The sequence below is a fragment of the Pelodiscus sinensis genome, chromosome 10 (assembly GCF_052426305.1).
Source record: "Pelodiscus sinensis isolate ZL-2025 chromosome 10, ASM5242630v1, whole genome shotgun sequence".
Classification (NCBI taxonomy): domain Eukaryota; kingdom Metazoa; phylum Chordata; order Testudines; family Trionychidae; genus Pelodiscus; species Pelodiscus sinensis.
In genome coordinates this window covers 56,310,082-56,331,917 of record NC_143061.1, presented here as the reverse complement: position 1 = coordinate 56,331,917, position 21,836 = coordinate 56,310,082, and the positions used below count along the sequence as shown (strand labels likewise).

Sequence of the window (21,836 nt, the reverse complement as noted above, 5' to 3'; positions counted from 1 at the left end):
TTACGTAAGAGCCTTTGGTGAGAGACCTTGTAAAAGGCTTTCTGGAAATCTAAGTACACTATATCTACTGGATCCCCCTTGTCCACATGTTTATTGACCCCTTCAAGGAACTCTAATAAATTAGTAAGACAAGATTTCCCTTTACAGAAACCATGTTGACTTTTGCCCAACAAATTGTGTTCTTCTATGAATCTGACAATTTTATTATCTACTATTGTTTCAACTAATTTGCCTGGTACTGATGTTAGACTTACCAGTCTATAATTGCCAGGATCGCTTCTAGAGCCCTTTTTAAATATTGGCGTTACATTAGCTATCTTCCAGTCATTGGGTACAGAAGCTGATTTAAAGGATAGGTTACAAACCATAGTTAATAGTTCCGCAATTTCACATTTTAATCACAGCTGATAACACCAGTAGGATAACACAATGCAACATGAAATCGATGCAGTGCGTCCAATCAATAGCTGTTCTGTATCAAAAGGAAAATAAATGTTATCACTGAAAGAGGATTTTAAAGCTGATTTTTGTACATATGACTTACTCATAGACTTTAAGGTCAGAAGGGACCATTATGATCATCTAGTCTGACCCCCTGCACAGTGCAGGCCACAGAATCTCACCCACCCCTCCCAGAATAATCCTCTCAGCTATATCTCAGCTATTGAAGCCTTCAAATACTTTGAAGACCCCAAGATGCAAAGAATCCTCTAGCTGTGATCTGTATCCCATGCTACAGAGGAAGGCGAAAAACCTCCAGGGCCTCTGCCAATCTACCCTGGAGGAAAATTCCTTCCTGACCCCAAATATGGCGATCAGCTAAACCCTGAGCATGTGGGCAAGACTCATCAGCCAGACACACCCAGAAAGTTCTCTATAGTAACTCCTATCATCCCTCCATTGACCTATTCCCACTGATAATGAATGGTCAATTAGTTACCAAGATCATGTTATCTCATCAAACCATCCTGTTCATAAACCCATCTAGTTTAATCTTGAACCCAGATAGATCTTTTGCCCCCACTACTTCCCTTGAAAGGCCGTTCCAGAACCTCACTCCTCTAATGGTTAGAAACCTTCGTCTAATCTCAAGTCTAAACTTCCTACTAGCCAGCTTATATCCATTTGTTCTTGTGTCCACATTGGTATTAAGCTTAAATAATTCCTCTCCCTCCCTGGTATTTATCCCTCTAATATATTTAAAAAGTGCAATCATGTCCCCCCTCAGCCTTCTTTTGGTTAAGGTAAACAAGCCAAGCTCCTTGAGTCTCCTTTCATAAGACAGGTTTTCCATTCCTCGGATCATCCTAGTGGCCCTTCTTTGTACCCGTTCCAGTTTGAATTCATCCTTCTTAAACATGGGAGACCAGAACTGCACACAGTATTCCAAATGGGGTCTCACCAATGCCTTGTATAATGGCACTAACACCTCCTTATCCCTACTGAAAATACCTCGCCTAATACATCCAAGATCGTATTAGCCTTTTTCACGGCCATGTCACAATGGCTGCTCATAGTCATTCTATAATCAACCAGGACTCCGAGGTCCTTCTCCTCCTCTGTTACTTCCAACTGATGTGTCCCCAGCTTATAACTAAAATTCTTGTTATTAATCCCTAAATGCATAACCTTACAATTCTCTACAGTTTTGTATCAAAAGTATGGCTATGTCTACTCTGGCGGCTCCTTGCGCAAGAACATCTTGCACAAAGTTTCTTATGCAAGAAGTCTTGCGCAAGAAAACGTCCACACTGCCACGTGCGAGCTGTGCTTTTCCGCAAGAGCGCCCATGGCAGTATGGACGCTCTCTTGTGCAAGAAAGTTCTGATGACCATTTTAGCCATAGGGCTTTCTTGCACAAGAAAACCCTGCCGAGCGTCCACACTGCCCTCTTGCGCAAGAGCCCCTGCGCAAGAGGGCTAACACCTGTTAAAAAAGAGCATAGCTCTTGCGCAAGAAGCCCTCTCTTACCACGCTGTACTGTAAATCTTCTTCCGCAAGAGAGGGTAGGCAAGAACCCGCCAGTGTAGACATAGCCTATCTGTTTACTAAGTGCCAAAATAGTCTGGTATAGCTCTGTCGTTGTGTAGCTCTGCAAGATCTGAAATTGACTACTTTATATACGAGTGTACCTAAGTACCCCAAATACGGATTCAACTTCTCTTGTACTATGCATTATAGAAACAATAAAAGGACAATTTCTTCCACAAAATGTTTACAGTCTAGGATTTAAACGATACATAGTAAGTGAATATATAATTTTTGTGGATGGAGGGTGGGAAGAGAACAACGTAACAGCAGAAGAGCCACGGTAGTCTTGGTCTTAAGTTGTCATCAGGTTAACTGATATCCTACCCCTTGTAATTCAGTTGTCTTCTGCTAAGCCAGCCTCATGGAGGTATCTTTGGATTTTTGTTGTGAATATAGATTCTTGTGCAGAAATGTAAAATTCTACTTTAATCGCCAATTCAGCCTCTAAACATGCAATGTAATTGGCTCTTCAAGACATAAAATCTAAATTAATTGTAGGTTTTCAAAACGATGTAATAACTTATCAGTATCCAGGTTTGAGTTTGATCTTTCTCATTACTTTATGGGTGTTGTGATGATAAATATTGTCTCATATGGATATAACTGTACGCAAACCTTTCACTGAGACCTTCTGTATTAAAGTCAGTTCTTGTTGGAAAATAGTTTAATTGGTAGGTTGTCATCCATTGACCTGGGAAAGCCTAAGTAGATTTATCTACTTAATGGATGAACAAAATTAGGCCAGGTTGTTTTCAGACCAGCCTGTGCAGATTAGTCTATAGCAAACAACTGAGGATAATTACTTTGAAACTGCTCCTCTTTTGCAAATGTTTTTTGTGCAGTGTGAGCTGCTTCACTTCATTCCTAATTTTCCCCACTTCAGAGAGTTCCTTCTATTGTAGATGCGGGCTGTGGTTTAAAATACTATTCTTTCTGCCAGGCATTCTGCGCTTAGCTTCATTAGATACATTTGAATAATTAAACTGTGGTTGTTTTTGTACATAATACAATAGTACTCAAGTTATTAGCCTGCGTTTATGCCTAGCAGTTTTATTGCCATATATTCCAAATCCTCCACGCACCACGTTGCAATACATGAAGCCCTAGTATTCTCCTTTCGAGATTATAGCATTACATCAGGAATGAGTTTGGCCCATTGTGTTGCATGCGGTATGCTTGAAGTTGGAAAACTAGCAAATTTATGGCCAAAATTTATTTCCAACCTCATCACTTATCTCACAGAGATGCAATTTAGGCCTTACCTCCTCATAGAAGTTATACTGCTGGAATTATACTTTGTGTATGAAGTGTACTTGGCTACAACATATCCAGATTTGATGAAAAACATAACATAAATTACATCTTTGAAGATAATGAACTTCTTTTGAACCCCTGCTGTAATTAGGGACAAAAATGTTTTCAGGCTTTGCCACAAGCTAACAGAATGAAGTAGTAGAAACTCCACTGAATGTTATAACCACATAACTCACCCAGAACCTGCGTGGTACAATGATTTTCAAGTATGTAACTACTTGTAGGAGTTGGCAAATCGTTATTTCTGTATCACGTTTTCATATGTAAAGGATTGCATTTTCAGTGGATTCTACGGTTGTATTGATATTAATTTTAAATACGAGCCACATATGCAGTTAAAAGGGCCCTATTTCCATACATTTGTACTTTAATTTTTTAATTATTTGAACATGCTTAACAGAAAAACATTACTTCATAGAAACAGAACAGAGTCTGGTTTAATGGTTACTGTAAACTGTTAGGAGTAGGCATTTTTTTAAAAAAAACGGCTAGAAGAGGAAGAGAATATTGCAGGAAAATATTCATTTTGTAATGCTTATGTTACACTTGGCACAAGGTAGAACACAAAAATAGATCCTACTATAAATAGCATATAGTCTGTTTTACAGGAATTGAATATCTGTCTATAGGGGGAAATCTGTTCCCTGGAGAAAAAAATATTTAAAGCAAGTTTTAACATGGCATATGTAAATCTAGCCTGTGTGACCTAGTCAGATGTAACAAAAAATTCTGAGTTTTTCTTTTTACAAAGCCCTCATCCTTCCTCCATCATCCAGTTTCTTTCTAGTAAACTGTTGTGTGAAAAAATTCCATTTGTTGCCCTTTTTTTTGTATTCAGTGTACTAATGTAGATAGCAAAGATGTTCTTTTTAAGTTGGATTCATGAAATATCCTTAAGTCCCATTTTCATAAGGGTTGTCACCCTCAGACTCACAAACAGCTTTGACTTACCTCAGTTTGTGTTTTCAAATGTAAGTCTCACAGTTATTAGTTTCAGCAATGGTTACTTTTGAAGATTGTGTTCTTCACTGTTTTCTGGGCAGCCCACATTTATGGGGCTCAAAATTAGTGTTGTCCAGGTGGCCCAGCTCAGTAGCTCCTCACATCAGTTAAAAACAATAAGTCCTATGGCACCTTAGAAACTAACACATTTATGAAATGGGTTTTACCCATGGCAGTTCATGACCCAATATATTTGTTAGTCTCTAAGGCTGTGTCCAGACTCCATGCCTCCGTCGACGGAGGCATGTAGATTAGCCAGCTCGGAAGAGGGAAATGAAGCCGCGATTAAAATAATCGCGGCTTCATTTAAATTTAAATGGCTGCCCCGATCTGCCGATCAGCTGTTTGTCGGCAGATCGGGAGAGTCTGGACGCGATGCCCCGACAAAGAAGCCTTTCTTCATCGACACAGGTAAACCTGGTTTCACGAGGCTTACCTGTGTCGATGAAGAAAGGCTTCTTTGTCGGGGCATCGCGTCCAGACTCTCCCGATCTGCCGACAAACAGCTGATCGGCAGATCGGGGCAGCCATTTAAATTTAAATGAAGCCGCGATTATTTTAATCGCGGCTTCATTTCCCTCTTCCGAGCTGGCTAATCTACATGCCTCCGTCGACGGAGGCATGGAGTCTGGACACAGCCTAAGGTGCCACAGGACTGCTTGTTTTTAGTTACAGACTAACATGGCTCCCATATGATCCTTATCTAGAAGTTATCGTGGAAATGAGGAGCTTGAAGCCAGCTTCAGTAGCTCATCATCTCTGCTCCCTGGGTGTTGAATATTATGTTGTTCTCCCTGGCAAGCTCTGCTGGACCGTGTACGCTTCAGGTTCCACCCACTCCAAGCTAGACTTGATTTGTTTTCCTGATGCACTGCTGCTGTGTTAGTCTAAGGGAGGGTACGCTGTAATGCAGAGGTTCTCAAACTTTTTGGGCTCCGGAACCCTTTACATGCGTGTAAATTTATGCGGAGCCCTAGCAGTCCACTGACTGTATGTGTTGTACCTATCGACGTTTCCAGTTTGTCAACCTCGTGGAGCCTCTGGAGATGGCTCTGCGGAGCACAGTTTGAGAGAAACTGCTGTAATGCAATTTACTCCCCCTGGTGGGGAAAGATGGGAAACGAGAATGTGCAGACACGTTTTGGCAATGCAGAAAGATGGGGGGGAAACGTTTGACTACAGCCAACTGAACAAATTTGATGGCAGAAAATGGTGAATTATGTGACTGAGTCGTCGTCAAGTCTGATGGCAAGTCCCGAGAGCCCTTTGGGCTAGTGACACTTGCTTCTCTGTATGTATTTCCCCTATATTTTGTTAATCATATTACAAAGGCAGCAGTTCTGTTTTCATGGAGTGAAATTGCCAATGTAAATTAGGCACAAAATTATTGCTTAGTTCTAAACATATAGATTAGTTACTTTGTACTCTGTGGAAGTATTATGAAATCATGTTGCGTTGCATTTCATACTGTGTTTTTATGCTTCTGTTCCTTACTGCAGAGGCCAAACTCCTGCTGAGTCAGATTTCCAGGTGCTTGAAATTGCTCGGAAACTGGAAATGTATGGAATTAGATTTCACCTTGCATCTGACCGTGAGGGGTCGAAAATTAACCTTGCTGTTTCACACATGGGTGTATTAGTATTTCAGGTGGGTTGCGAAAATACCAGATACGTATGTCTTCCTTTTGATTATAACTCCCTAAGTAACTGTCAGTTACTTTAATCTACAAATCTCTTCTGACTTTTTTTAATAGCTGATGTTAAATCACAGAATCATAGGGTCAGAATCATCCTATCTGATCCCCTGCCAAGATGCAGGATTTGTTGTTGCTAACCCATCCAACCACCTTGCTTTTGAAAAAGTTCAGTGAAAGAGCAATCTATTTCATTGTCCTAGTATTTTCCCTGAGCTTTAATCTAAATCCACTATGCTATAGTTTGAACCCATTGCCTCTTGTCCTGCCCTTTATGCCAATAGAGAACAACCTTTCTCCATCTTCTGTCTTTTCAAGTATTTGAGGACTGCTATCATGTTCACCCCCACCCCAATCTTCTCTCTTTACAAACTAAACATACCTAGTTCTTTCTGCATTTTGCTCATATGGCCGTATGGGTGATCCACAGTAGGTGTGTTTGCATGCCTGTGGAGATCATCAGAGAACTCTAGTACCAGTGTCTGTTGGGCCACACATGCATTGTTTTTCCTCAGGATGCACAAGGCTAGATAATGTGTGCTGGCTAAACAGAAACTCCGTGACTTTGATAGACTGCCCAAAGTCCAGTCCTTCAAATCCATCCTAGAAGAGGGCTAATTGGTAGCAAAAACATTGCTACAGTTGGCCCTTGATGCCACCGACATGGCATCTAGGTCCATCTTTGCAGTAGTGATGATGCAGCGGGTAGTATAGCTCCATTTACTGGGATTCTTGCAAGAGATGCAGTTCACAAGGGAAGATTTTCCTTTTAAGGTCATGAAACTCTTTGGCAATACGACCAAGGACTTCCACATATCCTGAAGTATTCCAAGGCTGCCCAGAGGTTTCTGGGAGTCTGTATGCTGAGGTAAAAGAGACATTGGCAGTGTTCTGCAGTACCTGGGAATGCATAACATTTGGACTGTGTTTTAGAGTACATTTGCTTTGCTTCGTAAGACTGTTTAAATGTACACCCTACTCCCCCCATAAGTAATCCCAACTATATATACAATATGATGGGGACTAATTTGGCTTCAGCTACTCGAGAGATCTTGGAGTCATTGTGGATAGTTCTCTGAAAACATCCACTCAGTGTGCTGTTGCAGCCAAAAAAACAAATAGAATGTTAGGAGTAATTAAAAAAGGGATAGAGAATAAGACAGAGAATATCTTATTGCCTCTATATAAAATCATGGTACGCCCACATCTTGAATACTGTGTACAGATGTGGTTGCTTCATCTCAAACAAGATATATTGGCTTTGGAAAAGGTTCAGAAAAGGACAACAAAAATGATGAGGGGTTTTGAACGGGTCCTATATGAAGAGAGATTAAAACAACCGGACCTTTCATCTTAGAAAGAGGACACTAAGGCTGGGTGGGGGTGGGGGTGGGGCAATATGATAGAGGTCTATGAAATCATGACTCGTGTGGAAAAAGTGAATAAGGAAAAGTTATTTACTTATTCCCACAATATAAGAAGTAGGGGTCACCAAATGAAATGAATAGGTAGCAGGTTTAAAACAAATAAAAGGACGTTTTTCGTTACTCAGCGCACAGTCAACTCCTTGCCAGAGGATGTGGAGAAGGCTAGGACTTTAAGAGGGTTCAAAAAAGAGCTAGACTGATTCATGGAGGTTAGGTCCATCAATGGCTGTTAGCCAGGGTAGGTAGGAATGGTTCCCTAGCCTCTGTTTGTCTGGAGGTGGGTGACAGGAGGGATCACGGGAGGATTCCTGGTTGTCTTCCCTCCCTCTGGGGTGTCTGGTATTGGCCACTGTCGGCAGACAGGATAATGAGCTAGATGGACCATTGGTCTGACCCAGAATGGCCGTTCTTATTTCCTAGCAGAAATAGTCCAGATTTCACATTTTGTGCATTTCCCAACACATCTCTCCAAAGACAACTCTTTCACATACTTTTTTCTATACTGTGACCCTAAGTTCTTTTTCATTAGTGATGTTGCACCCAACCACTGAAAGATTCCTTAAGGGAATAATTCGCTTCCCACCCTCTCCACTGACCCTGGCACATCCACGCTTCCCCCTCCAGTGTTTCCCACTTAGAGCTGATCCCAGTGGGCAAGAGGAAAAGGAGAAGGAGGCTCTGACCGATGGGGCTGCCCATGGGCAGGGTGTGCTGAGAGTGGTGGTGGGGAGATGTGATCAGGGCTGGAGACATAGAACTGTTGCTCTTTGGCAATGTGCATTGGTAAATTCTGGCTCCTTCTCACCTTTAGATTGGCCACCTCTGTTGTAGGGTTAACATATCTGCCTGCCAGCATCCTCTTGCAGCTATCTGGCTGACTTTGTCATGTTAATATCTAGCTTAGCAGTGTAAATATTTCTTGCTAGCCATAAATAATTTTGTTTTTCATTTAGGGTACCACAAAAATCAACACCTTCAACTGGTCTAAGGTCCGTAAATTAAGTTTCAAGAGAAAAAGGTTTCTGATCAAGCTCCACCCAGAAGTCCATGTAAGTCTAGCTACCCCTATAGTCATGGCACTGTTTAAAAAGTCTTCTAAATGTGAGTAGAAATGCTTTCATCTATAATCTCTAAAGTAAGTAGATTTTTTTAAATGCCCTAAAAGATACTTTTTGGCTTCTTCGTTCAGTTATTGTAGGAAAGGTCTCCCCTACCTCCTCAATGTTCCTATTTTGCTCTTCTTAGGCTTTCCACTCCCTGTAGCTGTCTTGGCCTTCCTTAGACATAAGCATATGTATTTTAAAATATCACATTGTAACAAGAGTTACTAGTAAATTATTCAGTATGTGTATTTTCTTATAATTGCCATGTATTTTCTTTTTATTAGGAGTGTTATTCATAGTACTTGTGCTTCAAATGTAAATTTGCCTACAGCTAAAACTAGCGTTTTAGGGCCATGTGCCCCCTTTGCTGCATGGTGAGGAGAGAAACATTCTCAAAAAGAGGTCTGTTTGGATTGGGTCTAAAGGGTTGAGTTGCCGTTAAGTAGTCCTGCCACCAACCGAAGCAGGGGCCAGTCCTGTTTAGTGATGTGTGTAATCAAATATGCAAGACTGAAAAAGGCATGACCAGCCATAAGGGATCAGAATTGCCGTGCAAACACTCTGTACATCATGAGCTCAGAACTTTTGAGCTCAGTGATGAGGCAGATTGCCACTTGGGAGCTAGTGCTGCTTGTATCAGCTTGCTGCAGTTTTCTTTCTGTGGCTTTAATAACCTCTGAGAGTTATGTAGTATACTGCTGTGGAAGCTGTGTGGGGCTATGTCTACACTATGGGGTTTTTGTATCCCAGAAAACGCCTTTTTTTGCAGAAGAGCAGACACGCTCTTTTGGAAGCCCTGTCTTCCTCCACCCATACAGAAGAAGAGCTCTTCCGAAAGAGGAGGCTTCTCTCCCCAGTGTAGATGGGCCAAATTTCGGAAAAGCCTCTTCCAAAAAAGACTATCGGAAAAAGGTATGCAAATTGCAGAGTGCCTGTTGCTGGAAATAAGGGTATGAGAGGCTCATAAAAGAGCAGGCACTCTTGCAGGACATGTGTGGAGATCTGTAGGGAATGGGGACAGAATTTAGTTCAGATTCCTGTGCTCTTTAAGATGGTTGCCAGATTAGACTGCACCTGCATGCCATTGCTAAGCACATATGCAAGGGGAGAATGTGGCATGTTTACCTCAGTTTTCAGCCCACTAATTTTTTTCAGTAAACGTTTTTCTTTTATCAGTTTTTCATGGAATGAAATGGAACAGAAATATCCAGAAAGTAAGATGGAGATATCTGTTCTAAAAGTAGTATGGCAGAATAATTTTCCAAAAAGTTATTGGAATGTATTAGGGACAACTTTGAAAGTAATTAGGGAAACAGTCATTTGAGTCTTGATTCTAAGCAACGTGGAAGAATTAGTAGTGAATCTCAAAGTGGAATATAATATGGGTGAAAATGATCATGAAATAATGGATCCCATGATCCTAAGAAAAAGAAAGAGCGAGAGCAGCAGAATAAAGACAATGGACTTCAAAAAAGCAGATTTTAACAAATTCAGGGAACTGGCAGACAAGGTTTCATGGGAAACAATCTAATGGATAAAGCAGTTCAGTATAGCTGACAGTTTCTTGAGAAGTCAATATTGAATGCACAACTGCACATTATCCTAATGCAAAGGAAAGAGAGGAAAACTAGTAAGAGGCCTACATGGTTCCATCAGGAGCTCTTTAATTACTTGATTGTTGAAAGGGCAACAGACTTCTAGACTTATAAAAAGTGGAAACATGGACAAATTGCTGAAGAGTACAATACAGTAATATAAGCATTAGGGACAAAGTCAGACTAAGGCACAAAATGACTTATTCTAGGAAGGAACATAAACGGCAACAAGAAGAGATTCTTTAATACATTAGAAGCAAGAGAGAGACTCAGGAAAGTGTAAAAGAGCTAATAACTGACAACAATAATAAGGTTGTTTAATGCCTCTTGCCTCAGTCTTCACTAAAAAGGTTAATGATGATCAGATACTCAAAACCGTACTTATGACAAGGGGGAAGAAGTGCAAGCCAAAATAAGAAAAGGTTAAAGAGCCCAATGAAATTCATCCTAGTTAAGAAACTAGTTAAAGCAGTTTTGTACTTTTAGCAATTAGAGAACTCAGGAGAAACAGGTGTGGTCCCACAGAACTGGAAATGGGTTAACATAGGGGAGCACAGACACCACAGGAAATTACAGGCAGTCCCTGAGTTACGCGGATCCGACTTATGTCGGATCCGTACTTACGAACGGGGCTTTTCTCGCCCCGGAGGACATGGGCGGCGGGAACGCCCAGACGCACCGCGGTCCCGCCGCCCGCGTCCTCTGGGGCGAGAAAAGCTGCTCCGCGTCTCCCTGGTCTGCTGGGGGGGGGGCCAGCAGACCAGGGAGACGCAGTGCACAGCCGTGGAGGACCCAGGCGGGACCGCGGCGCGTCTGGGTGGTCCCGCCGCCCGGGTCCTCCGCGGCTTTGCTCCGCGTCTCCCTGGTCTGCTGGGGGAGGGAGCAAAGCCACGGAGGACCCGGGCAACGGCACCACGGCGCGTCTCGGTCCTGCCACCCGCGTCTCCATGTTCTGCTGGGGGGGGGAGGGCGCAGCTAGTGCGCCCCCCCTCCCCCCCCAGCAGACCAGGCTTTTCTCGCGGATGCCTGTGGTAGAGCAGCTGGGGTGCTGCCGGTTGGTCCTGCAGCGCCGCTCCTCGGCGCTACTGGACCAACCTGGCAGCACCGCAGCTGCTCTGCCCCAGGCGTCCTGATTCAGCCGCAGCTGGTCAGTTTCAGCAGCGGCTGAATCAGAACGCCTGGGGCAGAGCAGCTGGGGTGCTGCTGGGTTGGTCCAGTAGCGCCTAAGAGCGGCGCTACTGGACCAACCCAGCAGCACCCCAGCTGCTCTGCCCCAGGTGTCCCCAAGTCAGCCGCTGCTGAAACTGACCAGCTGCGGCTGAATCAGGACGCCTGGGGCAGAGCAGCTGCGGTGCTGCCAGGTTGGTCCAGTAGCGCTGAGGTGCGGCGCTGCGGGGACCTACCCGGTAGCGCCCCAGCTGCTCTACCCCAGGTGTCCCCAAGTCAGCTGCGGCTGAAAGTGATCAGCGGCTGATTCCAGAAAGCCTGGGGCAGAGAAACTCTGCCTTGGGCTTCCTGTAGTCAGCTGCTGGTCAATTTCAGCAGCGGCTGAATCTGGACGCCAGTTCCGACTTAAGTACAAATTCAACTTAATTACAAACCTACAGTTCCTATCTTGTACGTAAACCCAGGGACTGCCTGTATAGATCTGTCAGCCTACTTTTGATATGCAAAAATAACAAATTACTGAACAATCAGTTTGCAATCACATAGACAATTGCAAGGTTATAGGGAATAGCCAGTATGGATTTGTGAAGAACAAATTATGCCAAGTCAACATAATTTTTTCTTTTCTGGCATAGTGGATAGGAAGGAAACAGTAAATGTGATGTATCTAGATTTTAGTAAAGGTTTAGTAGTCCCACATGAACACTCAGGAAATATGGTCTAGATAAAATTACTGTAAGGTGAGTGCACAACTGGTTGAAAGACCATGGATATCAATGGTTAGCTGTAAAAAAGAGGATTTATTTGATGGGATCCCACAGGGTTAGTTCTCGGTCTGGTATTGTTCAACACTTTCACTGATGACTTGGATAATGGAGCAGACAGTAAAATTACAAAACATACAGATGACTCTATGTTGGGAGAGGATGGGGAGACAGGATTAGAATTCAAAATGACCTTTGAAGTATTGGTTTGAATTCGACAAGGTGAAATTTAATAGGGACAAGTCAAAGAACTGTAATCATGGTATCCAGCAAGTATTTCATTTAAGAAGGAAAAATGAAATGCACAACTACAAAATGGGTACTAAGTAGCTAGGTGGCACTACCACTGAAAAGGATTTGGGGCCATATTGGATCACAGATTGAATATTAGTGAACAATGTAATGCAGTTGTGAAAAAAGCTAATGTTTAGAGTTTGTTAGAACGTACGAATGGCCATACAGGGTTAGACCAAAGGTCCGTCCAGCCCAGTACCCTGTCTGCCAACAGTGGCCAATGCCAGGTGCCCCAAAGAGAGTGAATCGAACAGATAATGATCAAGTGATCTTTCTCCTGCCATCCATCTCCACCCTCTGACAGACAGAAGCTAGGGACACCATTCTTTACCCATACTGGCTATTAGCCATTGATGGACTTGACCTTCATGAATTTATCTAGTTCTCGTTTAAACCCTGTTATAATCCTAGCCTTCACAACCTCCTCAGGCAAGGAGTTCCACAGGTTTACTGTGCACTGTGTGAAGAACTTCCGTTTATTTGTTTTAAACCTGCTGCCCATTAATTTCATTTGGTGGCCCCTAGTTCTTATATTATGGGAACAAGTAAATAACTTTTCCTTATTCACTTTCTCCCCACCACTCATGATTTTATAGACCTCTATTGTATCCCCCCTTAGTCTCCTCTTTTCCAAGCTGAAAAGTCCTAGTCTCTTTAATCTCTCCTCATATGGGACCCATTCCAAATCCCTAATCATTTTAGTTGCCCTTCTCTGGACCTTTTCTAATGCCAGTATATCCTTTTTTGAGATACACCTTCAGTCTGTTACGCCTTCAGTCTTCTGGTCTTGCTCTTCATTCACTGAAAGTCTGCCTGGTAATGACTTAAGTGTCTCATCAGCCCATTCATGGAAACGCTGATGGTTTCAAACCCCATGGCCACAAGGTTCTTGAAAAGGAGTAATTTTACCCATTGGTTAAAAAGCCAGTTCTTCTTTGAGAGCTTAATACTGTCTTAACTGCTCTTTTGGGACCTCCATTCATGTCTCTGGCAACTGTTCTCTCTTCTGTGTCAGAAAAGTGCTTTCCTTGTGGTGATAACTCACCATCCTCCTGGTGGATGTTATAGGCTTTGGTGGTGAAACTCTGTTACTTTATCTTTAGAAAATTGTATGTAACCTTGTGGCCAAATACCCTAAGGCTACATCTAGACTGGCATGATTTTCTGCAAATGCTTTTAAAGGAAAAGTTTTCCGTTAAAAGCATTTGCGGAAAAGAGCATCTAGAGTGGCACGGACGCTTTTGCGCAAAAGCACTTTTTGCGTAAAAGTGTCTGTGCCAGTCTAGACGCGGTTTTGTGCAAGAAAGTGTCCGTGCCAATCTAGATCGCCATTTTCGCCATCGGGGCTTTTTTGCGCAAAACAGTTTTTAGCTGTCTACACTGGCCCTCTTGCGCAAAAGCGTTTGCGCAAGAGGGCTTTTCCCGGAGCGGGAGCAGCATAGTATTTGTGCAAGAACACTGACAATCTTACATTAGATCGTCAGTGTTCTTGCGCAAAAAAGCAAGACAGCTGGCAAGTTTTTCCACAAAAGCAGCTGCTTTTGCGGAAAAACTTGCCAGTCTAGACGCAGCCCAAGTGTTTATCCAAACTTGTTTCCCAGTTTCACCTGAACCAAGCTGAATATTTTCCAGGTTCTTTCCTAAGCAGCATTCACTCCCAGAGGAACAACAGCCTTACATGCAGGACATCAGCCAATGTTTAGCTTTGTCTTCAACAGGAGAAAATAGGAGCAAACATTCTCATTTTTTATCTTGTTCGGTTTTTTTCGTATGCAGACCAAATTAAGGGTTTAGCAGTCTGTTCACAGATTTGCCATGACTATGCAACTTTTTGGAAGGCAATCTTGCAGTCCTTGCTTAAATACACTCCAACCTCTCCTTCTATGAGTACTACTTGTAAGTCACATAAGTAGAAAACATGGCAGAATATACTCACGAAAGAAAAATTGGTTCTTTCTTGTAACTGTTATTTGAGATGTGATGCAGACATATATTCCAAAACCCATTATTTTGTCCTGCCAAATTAGTAATTTAACAATTCACTTTTATTAGCATGATCTATAGTGAACATAATTTTAAAGGTTCTTATCAAGTTTATTTTAAAGCACTTTTGCATTTTTCTAGAGCATGAATACAATTTTTTTAAATTGTTTCAGATTTCATATTTCTAAGCTACGTTCAAAACTTTACCAAATGCCACAGTGGCTTGGTAAAGTAAACATTTTTGTGTAACATCGCTAAGACCTTGTGGAAGTAAAAATTTTGTGACCCCTTGCAGATTAGTAACTTTGCTATCTGTAATAGAGTGTACATGCTGTTTTCTTGTGTACATTCAGTGTTCTTTTATGTGCTACTTGAATGTCTGTTTTGCTCCCAGGGTCCATATCAGGATACACTGGAGTTTCTGTTGGGCAGTAGGGATGAATGTAAAAATTTCTGGAAAATCTGTGTGGAATATCACACTTTCTTCAGACTATTTGATCAGCCAAAACCAAAGGCTAAAACAGTCTTCTTCAGTAGAGGTTCTTCATTCAGATACAGGTATGATATAGCATAATTGAGCATATTTATAAAACATAACTTTTTATACCTAGGAAATGAAATAATGATAAAAACGTGTTCAACTAAACTTAAAAGTTTCAGAATCTGTTCCTGATGCATAAACATTTTCTTCCAAACCTAGATGTTTTTATCTGCTCCTTCTATGATTAATTTTATAATATTTGTACTTTGCATGGCTTCACAGTGGGCGAACACAGAAACAGCTGGTGAATTATGTTAAAGACAGTGGGATGAAGAAAACTCCCTATGAGAGGTAAAACCCATTATTTTTGCAAGGTAACATGAATTTGGGACTCTTGGAGCCCCTATGTTGATATCCTAAATCTCACTTTTAATGAAATTGTTGCTTTGAGACATTTCTTTTTTAAATTATAAAATGCTTGGGAACTGACACAGAGAGAGGCTAAGTGACTTGCCTAAAATCACACAGGAAATCTGTGGCAAAGCAGGGATTTGGCTGTGGGTCTGACAAGTTCCAAATTAGCACCTGATGCACTGCAAAAAACTTCCTCTCTGAAAATGTGATATATATTTTTTTATCTTTTTCTATCTTTCTCATTTGTGTACACACCCTTACTACCAGTAAGAAATGTTTCCAAGACCATGTGGCTTTCACAAAATGTGACTATATTTATGAGATATTAATCGGGGTGTTAATGTGGGAAATTCCATAAAAAAATGATTTTAACTACTTGTATTTCTGATTAGCTTCCTGTCTCAGGTAGGGATTTTCTCATAAAAAATGTAACATGGGGTCAAATCAACAGCGTTTATGATTTATAAAAGGACCTTTTGAATGGAAAATGGATACGGTTTCATTCCATGTATGGTATACAGTTGACTGCCAGTGTACTTAGCATAAGCATTATACATAAATTTACTTGCTCTCCATTTTTACACCATATTAATTTATGGATATTTTTGTGCTTTCATGAGAAGACGAATTAAAAAAAAAAAAAGATACCTTTATGATGCCTCATTCTTCTGTCCTCCCGTGCCTTTGCAGTTGCTTTTGAGTTCTCCTTTGAAGACATGAATGGTCTTCTTCTAGTTTGTCTGCTTTCTATAATTGTCTTGCTCCTGTATTTTGTAGTTATTCACAAATATTTCATGTCCTTGCTTGTACCTTCATTTAGTCATCTCTGAAAAGGGGATAGAGCATCTTTTTACTCGTTTGCATGCACAGGTAGAATGGGGGAAGTTGGGTGGGGAAGGAGAGAGGTTATCTGATTTCATATTTCTCACAGCATATTCTCTCTTGTAGGAGACACAGCAAAGCTAGAGTGTCTGCTCACACTTCGAATGTAGATGTGCCAAAACAGGTTAGTCTTGCATCCTGTAAATACTATGGTAAGTTAGACTGGAAGGGTAGGGAAAGTTGATTACATTGTGGTGTTGATCCAGAATAATTTTTGCTATTGAATCTTCATGCATGTGAATAAGTTTTTTCTCTGTGGTGTTAATTTTAATGTATACTGTAAGTAGGTTGAAAGTGACTCACCTGGCTCATTTTCCACAGTTGACATAGCTGGAATCAAATGTTCATACGTATTTTTTGAGACATTCAGTTCTAGTCGTATGTCTCAGAGTAAATCTCTCTCTCTTTCTCTCTCTCGTACAATCAAAAAGAACAGTGCTGGAGCAAGCCTTTCAGGACGTGACCCTAAATGTTTTGTGAATTCCCTTCAGTCCTCTTGTGGGTATTTCCTTGTTTGCTGTTAGCAGAGGGGTTTAAAATTATTGAAGTAATTTGATATCCAGTCCTCAAAAATTATAAAAGATGAATTTTTTTTATCTTTCTGAAAAATGTGGTCCTTTTTTGTGTAAGTTGTGTATTCAGAAAAGTGATCCCTTTCTGGTACACACTCCTACTGAGTCAGATATCAGTGTTTCTATTTGTGAAAAAACACTTTTTTACCTATTCTGTTTTCTTTCCACTTCAGAGTGTCTCATTTACTGAGGGCTTAGGTGTTCCTGTGTCCCATGCCTCAGTGTCTGCCTCCTTCCATTCGGTTTATGTATCATCCACTACTGACCTGTCCGTCTGTTCAGAGATGAATAATTCCTCCAGGGATCCCAGAGCACTGTATACAAGGAGCCCCACAACAGAAAAGAGTACTGCAACACCAGCTGAAGAAACTGGGAAGAAAGCAACACAGCAGCCTGGATCTCCCATACTCCAGTCATTCCAAGGTGTTGGGTTTTTTAATGTTGCAGGAAACTGCAGCTCTACTTGTCCTGGTATTGACAGTAGTTGTGATTTAGATCTAGAAATAGAGAAGGGAAGCAAGGAAAGGAGGGTTATCTGTAAAAATGACAATGATGAGGATGACTTTACCACAGGTGTTTTCATTGCTGATAAAAAGCATGCGTTTTACAGTGGGGGTGACCCTCTTTTCACATTGACAAACTCTCAGCTGCAGATTTCAGAAGAATTTATTGATGATGATCCAACAGAAATCTCCTTTTTTGCTGGGGGGTCTGAGGCATTTTCCTATGTATACAGGGGGTTAGACCTAGCAGGGTCTGATTTATCTAGGCATGCATCAGATTCAACTAAACTAACTAAAGATGTTCTTCACCAAAGTACAGTGTCTTCTCAGTCAAGCCCTGACAGATATTCCACTGAAGCAGTAGATATGAACGTGGAAGATGAGTTTGAATTTGAAGAAGGGAGTGATTTCAATGGCAATGAGAGACCATCAGATACTTCAGAATTGTTTGAGGTTAAAGCACAAGCAAGCAGAATGCAAAGCCTCTTGAGTCCTTCTGAAACCAGTTCACTCATCAACAACCGTTCTGAAAGCAGTTCCCTCAATAATTTGCCATTGAATGGTACATCCTCTTTTCACACATATAGCTCTGCAAACCATTCCGAAGCTAGTTCTATGGTGAACTTCCCAGCCTACTCAGTTCGCTCTGAATCCAGCTCAGCCTTTCAGTTCAGTGACATCACTGACCAGCTGGAGCAGCTGAGCTATCCACCTACCACTACAGAAGACTCTAGCAGTACAGATACAGATGCCTGGGATTCGGAAAGTGCAGCTGTGCTGGACGCAGACTACTTCTTCAGCAAACCATTTGCTCAAGCAACTGGTGAGAACTTCACTTTTGATTTTCAGAATAATTTAAAGAATCTTGCCCAAGAAGACCCTACAGGAAAAACACACATCAATCATTGAATAACAGTTTGATTTTTCAGGTATCCAGCTATGCTGCTCAGAATTAGATTTCATTGCAGAGATATAATGCAAATCATTTTTGAGCTGGAAAACTCTTTTATTTTGGTGGCTGGATTTTTAATTTACATAATGTAGTTGATATCTGTTTCTCTAATCATCATTATTTTATATTGAAATATCACAGCTTTGTTATTGCATTATATTGAAATATGTGTATCCAGAAAATCTACAACAGGTAAAATACTAAATTTAGCAAACTTCAGAAAATATTAGTATTGTCTGTTGGGCGAACTGGAATTAAGACAAATTACAGGCCTATTATAACTTACTTTCCAGGAAACGTGTTTGTGTGTCAGATTTAGTCTGGTGTGCACTTGCTCTGACATCCGCACAAGATGTTGCTGCTTGCAGGTCAGCTATAGCAGGCCATATCTAATACATAGGTGGTGTGGTACTGCAGTGTAGTAAGAGTCTGTGCTGTTTCTTGAGACAAAAGTGGACAATCTATGAATCAACTGTGAAGATAATTCTAAAAATGTCAAGTTTATGCAACAAAAATCTGGCATTCACCTCAAAGAATCAAACTTCCTTAGAGGGCAGTTTAGAAGAGGAGTATGTGTAGAAGAGCAGGTACACGCTGAGCATCACCTGATCTATCCCCGGAGAAGATTGTTGAACTTGAAGGCACATTGTGATCAACAGCAGTCCAGCAATGAAGAACTTCCCTGCTGTTTTACAGAAGTTTGGAGGAGGACATGTGGATTATAAATGCACTTAATTCCTTATTGAATTTTCTCATCATCGTTGTCTTAATTTAATCCATTTCACTGCAGAAAATGGCTACAACTTAATTTAATGAAGGCATATAAAACTTGTTTGCTCTGGGAGAAATGCTAAAAGATAAATCAGGCACTCGTCTTTAAACTTTACACTGTATTGAGCAGAACACTATTGAAATAAGATGGCTCCTTTCAGGATAATAAAGACTTGGTGTAAAGTTTAAAAAAGTGAATAATACAGTGGTAGATGGTATCTTCACTGCTTTCAGAGGCCTTTTATGGATAGGTGACTTGGTTACATGCTGCCAGCACAGCTGGGAATCCGGCCTCTGCCAGCCCCGCTGCTGCCGGACCATTGATGTTGCCAAACAAGAGAGTCTTGGATTTGAGAGGTTGAACCTGTACTGATTCATTAAATTAGTGTTGGTGGAGATTATCAAATTTACTTGCTCTCAGTCCACTTGATAAATATTTTTGGTAGGGGCTAGAATTTTGAGATGTGAAATTTTGAGGGCCTTGTGCAAGAAACGAGTTTAAAATAGAAAATATCCTTTTAGCAGGTTTGGAGTCAAAAGCATTGCCTCTTGAGGCAATTTGGTTTACATTCCCTGTGGTCCGGATTCTCAACCTGCTTTTCCTAAATGGGAGAACAGTGCAATATCACTTCATTGGATTCCCTCTTAAATAAGCAGGGCACACAACTAATGTATTCATATTGTGTGCTCTCCATTAATGTTCACATGAGGTTTCCTGTGTAAGGGACTGATGTATTGAAAAGGAACCTTCATACTTGGTAAGCCATTTAAATATCTCTTAAGGAATCCTGATTAAATGTTACAAGGAAAGTCCTTTCAATGTGCAATACAACTTAATGGGGTGATTGTCCCTCATTCACTTATTTCCCCTTGTTTGCAGTCTGTTTTAACTATTCTTTCTACCGGCATGATCATTCCTGAAAGCTTTCAGTATGTGCACTCATTTCACTCGTGCTTGAGTGAAGTACCTATTGTTGCACTAGGAAGTGTCAGGAATTTGCATTTGCTGATTGACATTAGAAAATCAAAGCATACCTATAATACCATATGGTAAAGTATTACCTGTGCCAATTTTCAGGTGTTTGTAACTGTTCTGTTTCTTTAAATGGCAGTTGTCTCTCTCTGGGTACATTTACACTGCACAGTTATTTTAGGATACCAGAGGTATCCCGAAATAACTACCCTGCATCTTAACAAGCCTATTATTTTGAAATATTTTTTTTTAAATAACGGGCATGCTATTTTGGCATCCCTGTAATGATGGGCGTTAAGGGATATCTCAAAATAGTGCATTATTTCAAAATGAATCAAAATAAGATATGCAATTGCATAGTGCAAACTGTGTATCTTATTTCAAGTTTCGGGTGCTGTGTAGATGCGCCCTCTCTGTCTCTGTTTGTCTCTCACTTTCTCGTATCTGAAAATTGTTTTGCCTCCTGTTAACTTGTTTTCTGTTTGTGGAAATGGAGGAATAGAATATGGCATCAATAAATAGGAAACTGAAAGAGACAATGTTTTTGTTCTTTGGCTGTCTCACTAAGCAGGTGTTAGTCATCCAGTGTCTATTGTGTAACTTGGAAACTCTGTTTTAGGGGACGGTGTGTGGGAAGCACGTCTTTAGATGGTAACATGGACAAGGACAATTTCTGATGCTTTTAAAAAGCTTCAAGATTTTAAAGGTTAAAAAGTGCCTTCTGCCTATATGTAGGACTTTGTGTCACAAGGGCTTTCCTAAGGATTGACAGTGTCTTGTGTTTAAAAAAAATTCCCACAGAGTTCTACACCAGATTCTTGGAAGAGCTTTGAAAAAGCTCTTTATAACCCTGTATGAAAGCTTACTGATGGTTTTTCCTTGAAATGTAGTTATTTGTCTAATCTCTGGTTCTTTCCCCTTTTCAGACTATACAAACTGGGTTTGGGGAGGGTTGTGTGTCTATTTAATTTTTGTTAATTGTGGGAGGTTTTATATTTTGTTTGGGGGGAGGGCAGGTGGAAGAGAGATGTTAGTGTTGTGGCATCTTGTGATGACAGACTTTGTTGGAGAAAGTTTTGTAGCATTTTCTATAGATGGTTGGACTTCGGATTCTCCTGATCTTGCTGATCTAGTCCTAGTGAGAGAGAGACCCTGGGAAACATTCTCCTGGGTGGTGCTTAGAGAGATGATTGGCTTCAGTGCCTTTCAGCAGTCTGGGTGTCAGTTCTAGCACAAGCCACTGTTGCTAGCTTGCTCTTTTTCCTGGCAGCAGTCACAGCATTCTGCCACATGTACTGTTCTCCCCATAGAGGGTCTCTGGTTGGACCAACCCAAGAAGAAGGTGAGAAGGCATGCTCTTGATTCTGCACTGAGGGTACGTCTAGACTGCAAGCTTCTTTCTCACTTCAAAACCAGATCTGCTTTTTCGAAAGAGAGCGTCCAAACTGCATGGCACCTTGTGCTTTTTTCGATTGCCTCTTCTTCTGAAAAATGTCCGTGTTCTGTATCCACACATGCCTTTTTTTGAAGTTTGAGGTTTACCAATGTCGAAAAAACCCCTGCGTTCTTTTGATTTAATTTCGAAAGAAAACAGTTGCAGGAGGTGAAGTTTTTCGAAAAAACAATGTAATCTAGACATACCCTGAGGCTGTTTTACCTCCTTAGTATAGTTTGTGATGTGGTACAATATGAACGTTAATACCTAAGCATAACATCCTGAACTGCAAATATGCTAGCACATTTCAGGTTTTTTTCAGGTTTTCGCATCCTCACTATTATTGCATAATAGTTGTTGAGGAATATTTTTAGTCTGAGCATAAAAGTTATTTGTTAATACTGTACCAGTATTAACAAACCGACTTTTAAAAGAAGGTGCTGAATACTAACATAGAGAACTGCAGCTTTTGAAGTGGAA

General features: G+C 41.1%; 1 protein-coding gene across 8 annotated transcripts in view; it reads left to right on the top strand.

Annotated features, from left to right (window-relative positions):
- The window catches only part of FARP2 (FERM, ARH/RhoGEF and pleckstrin domain protein 2), a 126,767-nt gene that overhangs the window by 53,682 nt on the left and 51,249 nt on the right, over nucleotides 1-21,836 (top strand). For 7 of the 8 annotated variants that reach the window (XM_006110623.5, XM_075937161.2, XM_075937162.2 and 4 more), the window contains 6 exons: nucleotides 5,847-5,994; nucleotides 8,421-8,516; nucleotides 14,768-14,931; nucleotides 15,137-15,205; nucleotides 16,217-16,274; nucleotides 16,896-17,145. In XM_006110623.5, coding sequence (XP_006110685.3) covers nucleotides 5,847-5,994; nucleotides 8,421-8,516; nucleotides 14,768-14,931; nucleotides 15,137-15,205; nucleotides 16,217-16,274; nucleotides 16,896-17,145 — 785 coding nt within the window. Of the gene's footprint in view, nucleotides 1-5,846; nucleotides 5,995-8,420; nucleotides 8,517-14,767; nucleotides 14,932-15,136; nucleotides 15,206-16,216; nucleotides 16,275-16,895; nucleotides 18,049-21,836 lie in introns of all 8 variants that reach the window. The other variant, XM_089780955.1, reaches the window with a different exon arrangement.